Below are 11121 nucleotides of genomic sequence, written 5' to 3'. Positions count from 1 at the left end.
GAAGCCCGGAAGCAGACGCTGTTTTTCCGAAGACCTTGGCGAGCTCACACTCAGCGGGCGGAGCCGCGGGGAGGCCGGGCCTGAGGCGGGGAAGCAGGGCCTGGGCGGTGTGAGGAGGCCGCTCCGAGCCGCCGCCATGCCCAAGGTGGTGTCTAGGTCCGTCGTGTGCTCCGACACCCGCGACCGCGAGGAGTACGACGATGGGGAGAAGCCGCTTCACGTTTACTACTGCCTGTGCGGGCAGATGGTGCTGGTGCTGGGTGAGCCGCGGCGGTGGGCGCGCAGCGCTGAGGGCCAGGGAGGCGGCGGGGCGCGGGGGGCAGGGGTTGGGGCGCCGGTGCCGGCTCCGCCGCCAGCCAGGCCCCGCCGCTCTCCGCAGACTGCCAGCTGGAGAAGCTGCCGATGCGGCCGCGGGACCGCGCCCGGGTGATGGACGCCGCCAAGCACGCCCATAAGTTCTGCAACGCGGAGGAGGAGGAGAGCGTTTTCCTGCGCAGGTGGGCCGCGGCTCTGCCTCCCGAGGCCCGCGGAAGGGCCGCCCTGCTCTGGCCTTGTGCTCTCACCCTGATGGGGTCCCTCAGCAGGGCACCGTGCCTGCTGTCTGCACGCTCCTCTTAACCTCTTCCTTCTTCCCCCAGACCCGAAGGCATAGAGCGGCAGTTCAGGAAGAAGTGTGGCAAGTGAGTGACCGTGTTGGCTCTTTAGTGACTTTGACAGCCTGGCTTTGCGGTAACGTAGGAATCCAGAATCCCAGACTGGTTTGGGTTGGAAGGGATGGACCCTAAAGCGCATCCAGTTCCAACCCCCTGCCATGGGCAGGGACACCTTCCACTAGACCAGGTTGCTCCAAGCCCTGTCCTTCCTGGCCTTGAACACTGCTAGGGATGGGGCAGCCACGCCTTCTCTGCACAGCCTGTCCCAGTGCCTCTCCCCAGTGAAGAGCTTCTTCCCAATCTCTAATTCTACCCTCTTTCAGTTTAAAGCTAGTCCCCCTTGTCCTATCCCTAAATGTCCTTGTAAAAAGCCCCTCTCCAGGTTTCTTGTAGCCCCTTTAGGCACTGGGAGCTGCTCTTAGGTCTCCCCAGAGTATCCTCTCTTCCAGGCTGAACAAGCCCAGCTTACTCAGCCTGGCTCCAGCGCAGAGCTGTTCCAGCCCTCAGAGCATCTCCGTGGCTTCCTCTGGACTTGTTCCAACAGGTCCACAGCCTTCACATTCTGGGAGCCCAAGCTGAAGACCTTACTCCAGAATCTGTGTTTTCTCACAGCTAGCTATGCTTCTGTTTCCAGGTGTGGACTGCTGCTCTTTTACCAACACCAACAGAAAAATGCTCCTGTGACGTTCATTGTTGACGGTGCTGTGGTCAAATTTGGCCAGGGTTTTGGGAAAACAAACATATATACTCAGAAACAAGAACCTCCCAAAAAGGTAATCAGCTTTAGATAAGTAAAAAGGTTATCTCTGCTTTTCAATAAGGTGTGGTGAGTAAAACCACTTAATGGCAGGCGCAAAGGGGAGAAAAAGAAAGGACCTCGAAACAACAGCTCAGTTTGGTGTGTTCTGTCTGCCTTAAGTTTTCCTTTACAGAGGTAACTGCATCTTGGAGTTGTAGCACTACAGGAAAGCAAAATAACCTGGGAAATCTAGATTGTGCCTTACATTTAGGCTCAGTTGCCAGAAAGTTTCCATTGTGATTAGGTCTGCACAGCGATTCTCAAAATATGACACATCTGTTACGTATCAGTGAGTTTGCTTCTGATAATGACAGCTCTATCCCCTGAAATCACTGGGGATAATTCTCCTTTGCCACCCACAGAGTTTAGGTAATCCTAACAAATTGCATAAGAAGCCTTAAAAGCATCGGAGGGGGAGTGATCCCTAGTGGCAGAGCTGTTGCCAAGGTTTAAGGAAATATTCCACTTCTCACCTAGGTGATGATGACCAAACGGACCAAAGACATGGGCAAGTTCAGTTCTGTCACAGTCTCCACAATTGATGAAGAGGAGGAGGAGATTGAAGCGGTGAGTTTTGTCTGTCCTTGGTGGCAGTTGCATCTGAACCTAGCAGCTGTTCTGAACACTGATAAGAGCCAGTGATCACCTCACCATTTGGATGAGGTGGTGTTACTTTGGGGTTTGCTGTTGCAAAGTGACACTGTGTGTGTTTCAGAGGGAGATTGCAGACTCCTATGCACAGAATGCAAAAGTGATTGAGAAACAGCTGGAACGCAAAGGCATGAGCAAAAGGCGGCTACAGGAGTTGGTGAGTGGTTTTTTTTTTGGTGTTCAATGCGAATTCCTGAGATCTGTTGTCATTGTAAAAAAAAAAAAGCTGTCTTGCAGATTGGACTAAAGATCCTTGTACAGTCCTAGCTAACTTGTAGCATTGTGAGGATGACCTTTCCTTTACAGGTTTTATAGAGATGTTCTGCTAGTCCTTCTGAACTTAAAATTGTATGGAGTTGAACAGAACTGACTGAAGAGCACCTAGCAGAGCTTTTGCCAGGAGGCTTTCCGTGTTGGTCAAGGAACAAGGAAAGGGAAAACCAGGCCATGGCTTTGCCAACTAGAGCACCCCCTAATGCTGTGCTGTCAAGCCTGTTTGCCAGAGCAGGTCTCTGCCAGGAGATGTCAGGCAAGCTGAGGCCAAGCTCCTCCTTGCTGGAGGAGCTGCCAGCTCAGCTGTTACCTAAAGGGTCACTTGAAGAATTAATGGGAAGAACATCACAGCTGATCTTCCCTGCTGTGACAGTATAGTATGGCAGGGGAGGGGGGAAATTTGTAGCTTCCACCTGAAGACAGAAGGGATGAAATTGTCTCCTGTGCAGTTAGTTTTGGACTTTTTGTGGTTTTAAAGGTGGTCATTGTCCTGTACATCAGGGGAAGAGGGAGCCAGAAAGAACTTGAGCTACTCTTGCTCCTGGTGTGAGAAAGCTTGCCCAGTGGTCAGACAAGATGACCAAACCTCACTGGAGCACGGAAGGGAAACATATCCAGCCTTTATTTCATTCTGTCTTAATTTTCTTAATCAGGCTGAGTTGGAAGCCAAGAAAGCCAAGATGAAAGGAACCCTGATTGATAACCAGTTCAAGTGAAATGCTGCACATCTGCTGAGTATTCAGAGAGCAGAAGGCTACCAGGAGCTATCAGAGATCTGTCAACAGAGCAGAAATAACAGACAGTGTTCAAGGGCAGTGTGCTGCATCCAGCCAGCTTGGAGGATGAGTAACTCTCTCTCATAACTGATACTCTGGTACCAATTTTAGTAACTCCAACAGCACTGGAGACTTTGCTGAAGCTGCAGTTCTCTACAGATGCAGTGTTAGGAGCAAGCTGCTCCTCCAGAATATTTACTTTTGGAAAATCTTCACTGGGTGCCTTCCTGAGTTCAAATACCCACCTTTTTATTTTGGTAGTTTTCAAATGTGTAAGGTTTGCATAAGTGTATTAGAGCTATAGGTCAACTGTACAACAAAGAAATGGCTACAAAAGTAAGCTCTGTGCCTGTTGTTCATTTTGTTATTTTAAATGTGTCCAAAATGTGCAGCAGGTGGAGACATGTGCCATTCACACACAGTCTGAGAAGACTGGGTGCCAGGCTGGGGACAGTGCTGCTGCTCACCCTGAGCAGCAGACAGGCTGTCAGAGGCTTGGCTGCAGCTCTTAATCCTCAGCTCCTGTTGAACGTTGGAAAGCTGCAGTTTGACAGAATTGCACTCCCAACAGACAACTGCCTGGTACAAGAGAATGAAATCCAACCCTGTTTTGAACTACTGAAACCAAAACCTTCCTGCCTGTTATACAATAATCGTATGAGTACAGATAGGCAGTTGGAGGTTACTTGTACAATCCTTTAAAGTAGAATATAACTGCACTGTGTGAACTAACCCATTCTGTAAACCAGAATCAGTACTTCGAGATGTAAAATGTGAAGGGGAAGGAAAAATTGTTCTGAATGCGCTGACCACTAAGGACTTGGATGAAGACAACGTTAAGAATGGGAGCATAAAGGACCTTGTTTGGGAAATAGTATTTTGTGTCTCTTGTGTGATGTAGTAACAGTGCTCTATAGTCCTTGTTGCTTTACTTGGGATTAAATATGTTACGGATTTGAACTGAAATACTTTTCCTAGGATGTTCTTACTCTACCAAGATATTATAAAATAACCTGAACAGTGACCACGATGCTTCATCCCCCACAATTATTATGGAAGACTTCATAATCAATAAAGATTTATAAGGTTTTATAACCCTGACCGGGAAAATGGCTCTGCTTAGCCTAAGGATGTACCTTTTTTTTTTGGGGGGAGGCAGTGAGTTCTGCCCCAGAGCTGGCAGACAGGATGTGTCCCTTGGTCGTGTGACAATGTGATGCCAAGCTGGGTAAATGCATGTGACGGTTAACCTGAGCAGCGCTGATCTAGTTCACTGCTGATCATCTGTTAATCTGAAGCCTATTTCCAGAAGCCTGTGTCCAGTGACAGGATACTTAGGAAGGGTAGGAGCAATGAGTGGGTACAACTTTGTTACACAAACACCTTTTCCAAGTGTGGTGGCAGAGTCCAGCCAGGTCAAAGCCTCTGTTTTTTCCCTGGGGAGCTGCCCAAGCACCAAATAACCACAGGCTGGTCTCTACATTAAGAAGTTTTTTCCAAGCAGGAGTCAAAGACTGAAATTTGAAAATGGGTATTGAACCCTGCGAGGCCAGCTGGGATGCAGACTTCAGTTGTCATAAAGGATGAAGTACAATCCCACTTCAAGTGACACCCAGACAAAAGCTCAGGGAAAGTGATTTACAGTTAGGATTAAGGTTGGGAGTGACAAAACACAGCTTCAGCTGATGTGAGCTGTGAAGGGGCTGCCAGGGGGGCTGGGGCTATCTGTAGGTTTTTGAAGCACAAAGTAGATTTGGGGAGTGCAGAGCTCAGCACAAGTTGTCCAAAGTAGCCATTACCAACTGCCATCAACTTCCTCAGTTGCACACCTTGAGCCTGGAGGCAGTGTTCATGGTAAAAGCACTCCTCCATTCTGGCTTTTAGACCAGGCCATGTTCAGTGGTTTTCATTCCTGTCATTAAAGATCTGCCTAGTTGGCTCAGGACTTGCTCAGGGACTCAGTCAGAAAGGGGAGTACGTAGTCCGTCCACTGGCAGTCCCTGAGATAGTTTTAACACACTCTAGTTATGCAGTCAACAGCTGAAGCATCTCCACAGAGACTCTGATCCAATACATTATTATGTATTACTTATCCTGACCAGATCTAGTTCACAACAATTTAAATCAAGTTGGGTTTTTCATTTCTAGATCTAAATGAACTAAAAGATGGTAGTTGACTGTATCAACAGGAAGCAGGGGCACCTAGTTCAAATGCTTGATTAAATGTCTATTATAATAGATAAAACTAACCGTTCTGCAGAGCTTCCCACATCCTGGCAGCAGCTGGGTGATCTGCAGCAGTGTTCAGAGCAAAGAAGAGCCAAGATTTTCTGTTACTGTGAAAGCCAGCATTAGTTTTTATAAATCTGTAGATACAGGCAAGTGATAGATTTGTTTGTGTAACCGAGCACTATACTGTATGTAAGAACTTGTCTGGATGCAGAGGTATTCCAAAGCAAAGCAGTGAGTGAAAGTGAAGTAGAAGAGGGGATCTATTCCAATAATAATGCCACACATGGCCAGACTTACCTTTACATGTTTCATGGCTTAGTCCAGTCCAGTTTCCAGACACCTTCGCAAGAACCTAGTATGAATTACTGTGTCAGAGTAGCTCTACAAGGTTATGCCTTGTTCCTCATAACCTGCAAAAAAAACCCCACACAGTCCTCCCAGTCACTGCCTGGCCCTGCACCCATCACCAGCAGAGAGAGGAAGGAAGCTCAGCCATCACTCCTGCATATGGGACAAGTCCCAGAGCCTTGTTCCCATCTCTGCTGCCATTAGCACCTCCCAAATCCCACTAGCAAGAGGGTGGCAGCCCTTGCCTTGCCTTTCCTGGCACTCCAGATGAAGGCTGATCCCACAGCCTCAAACCCAGGCAGAGAGGTCCCAGTGGCAGACAGCTGGCAAGGGGCAAGGCCAGACACCCAGCGCCATTCATCACCTGTCCCGGCCACTGACAAGTGCTCCACACAAATCCCATGTGCAGCCGTGCTGTATCAACAGCTCCTAAGCCTGGGATTTATGGCCACCAGACGAGGGGCCAAGATGAAAGCAGCGATACAGGCGCTTGCCCACCCTTCCCTGCCAGCAATGGGGCCAGTACGCCAGGGTGGGCATGGCTCCTGTGGAGGAAACTCTGAACTATGAGATGTTCAGCACTACCCACGGGAGAACTGTATTCAAAAGGAAAACCCACCCTGCCATCTTAGGGCAGCACAGCCTGGTCTCAGTGCTTTGCCACTAGCTGGCACCAGGCCCCTTCCCGTCCTCCGTTTCCCCACAAGAACAAAGTCCTTAATCCCTCTGTAATATCTTTCTGTGCCAGGCAAACACAGCAGCTGAATCCCCAGCCTGCTTCCCCAGATAAAACCTCCTGCGGAGCTGCCGGGAGAGGGAGGTTAAATCCCATGGGAGCCCCAGGCCAGAGGGGTCTGCCAGCCCATGCTCCCAGCAGCACAGCGCAGGGAAAACCCATTGAGGGCTCTACCCCTCATCTCCCATGCCCCAGTGCTTGTTTCCCAAGTCCCAAATGCAGTAACTAACCTGGGTAGTTACAACTCATTTCACTCAGTGCCAGCCCTGCACCCCAAGCCCAGTGCAAAATGCTGTAGGGCTGAGGACTTAATGTGTCCCCTAACTCAGCTCCTTTGCAGCCCAACACAATAGCCTGGCTCAGCATCTCGGTCACCCACCACCGTGTGGAAGAAGAAATGATGCACTTACCCCTGTGTGCCAACGGACCAGCCACACATCCACTGTAGAAGGGAGAGGAAAGGATGCGCCATGCTCAGCAACCAGCAGCATTTCAGAGCAGCCCTTGAAATCTGGAACATGTTAGCAGCAGGAGCAGTAAGACCCAAGAGCCCTTCGTTAATCAGCTAGCATTTGTGCAGAAGGAGAGGGCTCCTGGTAATGCTGCCCCATGGCGCAACCCTCTGTCAGCCTGCTGCCTGCTCTCCTCAGCCCTCAGCACGCTGCCCGCCATGTGTGGCATTGCTCCATGGATCACAGGCAGTGGGGGATCTCACCAGGAGCCCAGGGGCAATTGAAAAGCATCAGCAAAGGCTTTTGGCTCAGCAGCGTGGCAATCTCAACATGCAGATATTCCCCATCATGAACACACATGGCCATTCACAGGGTCACATGTCCCGCCGCCTTCAGTGGGACAGTGCTGCACACTCATGCCCAGCTGCTCCATTTGGATTTCAGCAATAAGAACAATTACTACACTTTGCAACACAAGAGATTGTTTAGCTGTTTCAGCAGTGGTTGAGCCTGGTGTCAGTGATTGCGATCAACTGCTTTGAGCAGGCCTGGACAGCCAAAGGACCAAAGGCATGGAGGCAGCGAGAAGACTCACTCATCTGAAGGTCAGAGGACCAGACCATCCACTCACCACACCAGCTCCCCAGTCAGAAACCCGGCAGCTGCACTGTGGCATGCTCGCAGACCCACAGAGATCTCTGGGTAAAGGCTGAGCCACACGCATTGCCCAGCCTTGCAGTGTTTGCCCCACATCGCCCCAGAAGCATGAAGGAATTTCCCCCTTGCCCCAGAATTTGGGGCTGCGACAAGCTTAACTTCTAGTGGTAAGAGATGAGCCTGGGGATGTGACTCCTTGCCTGGCAAGCGCAGCTCTGCCTCAGGAGCTGGCTGGCTATGGCCAGTTCTACACCCCCAAAGCACAACATCCCATGCGTGCGCAAAGCAGGCCCACAGACGAGCAGCAATTATCTGCACTTAGGTTCTCTGGCTGGGTTTTAGCATGCCTGAGTAGACAGCACAGTTTCTAAGCTAGAGTACATGATGCCAGCTCTGCTCCTCCAGACAGCAACAAATACCTCCCTCCAGCCTCCCAGGCATCCAGCACCATGGGGAAGGCTGTGCTTTGCAGAAGAAGACTTGGACACTTGGCACCTTCAAAACAAGGCTTCATCCCCTTCAGGGAGCAGAGAGGCCTGAGACAGGACCGGTGGCACAGAGCCAGCACACATGGGCCACCCCAGCCCACACCTGGGCAGGGAACCACTGGGCAGGAAACACTGCAGAGCTCTGGCAGACAGCCCTGTGTTTACCTGCTGGAGGTAGTTAGCAGGTAGCGAGGCATGCAGGATTGACGTGGTTCCTTCTCCTCCTTCTCTATAGTCACTGCAGTCTCCCACCCCCCTCATGCTGTAAGAACAAACATGAGATGAGGAAAGCTGGTTTCAGATTTTTATTTCTTTGTACTCTTTAAGCAGGAGTGACTGAAATAGAAACCATGGTGAGTCCCATCAGGGAGAACAATTTGATAAAGGCAGGGCAGGCAGTTGCTCCTGCCCCATGCCAACCTGTATAAACATCAGCCATTGCTGTTTAGTAACTAGATGGTTTTCACACAAGTCCATGAACGGTCGTGGACTATATGTAACAACATGCCAGTTCACAACAGAAGGCAACTTATGTGTACTTCTTGATTTCATCACAGAGGACCAAGACAAAAGCACCACCCATTCCTCGAAGTACAGTTGACCATGCACCTTTGAAAACACCTTGGAGCCCTCGTCCTGGGCAATCTTCCAGCAGCAGTCAAGGGTGCCCATGTACATAACGTCAGCTGCAGGAGACAGACAGCATCAGGAATCGGATGCCCATGACACATGACATCCAGGTTCAACATGGCCTAAGATCCTCCAGCTTCATAAACTCAAGTGCAGCCCATTTCTTGACTTTCTCCAGTATTAGCACATAAGAGCACAAGATTGCCCAGGAGATACACTGCTGCTACATAACCCCTAGGAGACACGGGAAGGAACAGTCTGAGCAGAAGGCAGCTGCTGTTTACTTTGACACCAACATTTCCAGACCCCAAAGCCATTGCACAATCAGCCAGGCCACGCCTGCTCCCAGGAATGGCTCCCCTTGGCCCAGAGACACTAGTTTGCAACATCCCTGGGCAAGTTCTGCTGTTCCTACCCACTGAACATATACCTGACTTGTGCACACCACCTTACAGGTATGCTGTGGAGATTAAGCCATTCATGCACCCTGTCTGTAATCCACTTCTGCAGCCTTTCTCACACCCCCAGCTTACAAGGGGTGAAGATACCTACACAGCTTGGTGAAAGCCAAGCCACTCTGCCTTCACCTCAGCTCCACCACCAACTGTTGATTCAGGGATGCCTGATACTTTCTATGCAAGGAAGAAGAAACTTACCTCCTTTCCAACCAGACTGCATCATCGTGCGATGACGGACAGTATCAAAAGGGCATGATGTGAAACCAGCGACAGCAGTGACGGTCTGAGCGATCATCCAGTTGACAATGATGGGGGTGTTGCTTGGGTCTGGGAGCCTGTGGGAGAGAGGTTTTGATGAGAATGGCTGGTGAGCCACCAGGACATCACTACAGGCCTGATGCAGCCCAGGATCCCCTTTTTAGTGCCATTTTGGTCAACCTACCCTTCACAGTGTCATAGATGCCAAAGTAGGCAGCTCTGTAGATGATGATACCCTGGAGAGAGACACTGAAGCCCTGTATGGCCCTTGAGGCCATCGACCGGAAGACACTGAGCAGGCAGTCGCTGAGCCCACTGAACTCCTGGTCAGCCTTGGCTTTGCCCACATCTGCTCCCAGGTGGGTTGAGGCAAAGTCAAGTGAGCAGATGATGCAGAGGGAGGTAGCACCGGCAGCACCCCCGGACACCAGGTCACCAGCAAAGTACCGCCAGAACTGGATTTGCTTGTCCACACCATCCAGGAAGATCTGCTTCTACTTATCCCTGAAGGCAAAGTTGAGGGCCTGGCTGGGGAAGTTCCCGATCACACTGGCCAGGTTGCCACACCAGAAGGAGAGGATGCCCTGCTCCCAGGGGATGCACACCATGCAATTGACGGTGCCCTTTTAGTGCGTATTGGGTGAGAACTGCTTGCTGGCGTGCTTCACCTGCGGAGGGCGAGACACAGCCATCAGCACCACTGCCCCACAGCCCCCCGACCCCGGCACCCGCGTCCGTGCTGCAGCCCCAGCCCTTACCTGTAGCAGCCCCTTCACCCTCTCGATAAGGGCGACGGGGTCTTGGAGATGGTGGCCGCCACCCCACCGGTGAGGAAATCCTTAGTGAAGGACAGGGCCGCATCTGTCATGGCGAGAGGCGGTGGAAGGCGAGGTGAGGTGAGAGGCGGCACTGCAGCGGAGGATGAAATGGCCGCCTTATATAGGGGGTGGCGGCGGACACATTGGGTGGTATGCACCGCCGCGTCCCGCTCATCTACTGTGGGAGGGGGACAGTGCTGGCTTGGCAACCTCAGGTGGGGCGCGAACCGCCAATGCCCAGCATGGGAGCGCTGGCTGGGCTGCCCCTGCGGGGCCTTGCGTCCCCCCCGAGCCCATCTGCACCGCCTGAGCGCTGTCATGAAGACAGCCCAGCACCGCTGCGGCTCAGACCCCACTGAGAGAACTCTACTAGTGTCACCCTGGGTGACCCCCACCCCGACCCCTCTGCCGGTACTGTCACCTGCACACCGGATGCTCAGGGAGTCACGGACCTCCAGGCACTGTACGTATTCCCTGAGCCCAGCTGTGATGAGGTGCTCAGACCTGTACCCCACCATGCACCCCTCCAACCTCCACTGCACCCAAACATCACCTGAGCTACAGTTCACCTGCCCAACGGCTGTCCCTGCGACAGCTGGTTCTTGGTGATCACACACCGTTTTACACATCAGTGACCCACTGCTAAAGCGCTTTGTTTCAATGCTGTCCTAAATATTTTAGTGTTCTCTTTTTGGGATTTCTCTTGCACAGATGTGATTATGCAAAGCAGAGGCTTCGTTGGGAAAATGTTAGTCAGTGATTTATAGGTCCTAGGAGTACATTACAATACAAAGGTGTTTATCAGCATATCCAAAACAAATTAGAGGTACCTTCTGGACTCACTTGACTCTTAGCAAGTTTGAAGAGCTGATCAGAAATTCACACGCACCCA

General features: G+C 51.3%; 2 protein-coding genes across 2 annotated transcripts; one reads left to right on the top strand and one right to left on the bottom strand.

Annotated features, from left to right (window-relative positions):
* The first annotated feature begins 56 nt into the window (after window positions 1-56).
* On the top strand, window positions 57-3492 carry STEEP1 (STING1 ER exit protein 1). The gene is made up of 7 exons (XM_057425163.1): window positions 57-260; window positions 380-497; window positions 639-680; window positions 1288-1426; window positions 1930-2019; window positions 2168-2260; window positions 3030-3492. Exons 1-7 carry the CDS (start codon window positions 137-139, stop codon window positions 3090-3092), a joined length of 669 nt encoding a protein of 222 aa, XP_057281146.1. The 5' UTR covers window positions 57-136; the 3' UTR covers window positions 3093-3492.
* A 4865-nt stretch (window positions 3493-8357) lies between these two features.
* SLC25A5 (solute carrier family 25 member 5) lies at window positions 8358-10747 on the bottom strand. Its single transcript, XM_057425152.1, is given in 10 exon segments — window positions 8358-8683; window positions 8686-8751; window positions 9352-9488; window positions 9592-10079; window positions 10170-10207; window positions 10210-10305; window positions 10308-10515; window positions 10517-10576; window positions 10579-10632; window positions 10634-10747. Coding segments are annotated over 10 exon segments (1350 nt in total). The 3' UTR covers window positions 8358-8594.
* Window positions 10748-11121: the final 374 nt, after the last annotated feature.

This window comes from Pezoporus wallicus, unplaced genomic scaffold, assembly GCF_028554395.1.
Source record: "Pezoporus wallicus isolate ANWC-B61680 ecotype Strahan unplaced genomic scaffold, APGP_CSIRO_Pwel_v1 scaffold_6445, whole genome shotgun sequence".
Lineage (NCBI taxonomy): Eukaryota > Metazoa > Chordata > Aves > Psittaciformes > Psittacidae > Pezoporus > Pezoporus wallicus.
The sequence above is the reverse complement of the archived record's forward strand: the minus strand, read 5'-3'. Positions and strand labels throughout refer to the sequence as shown.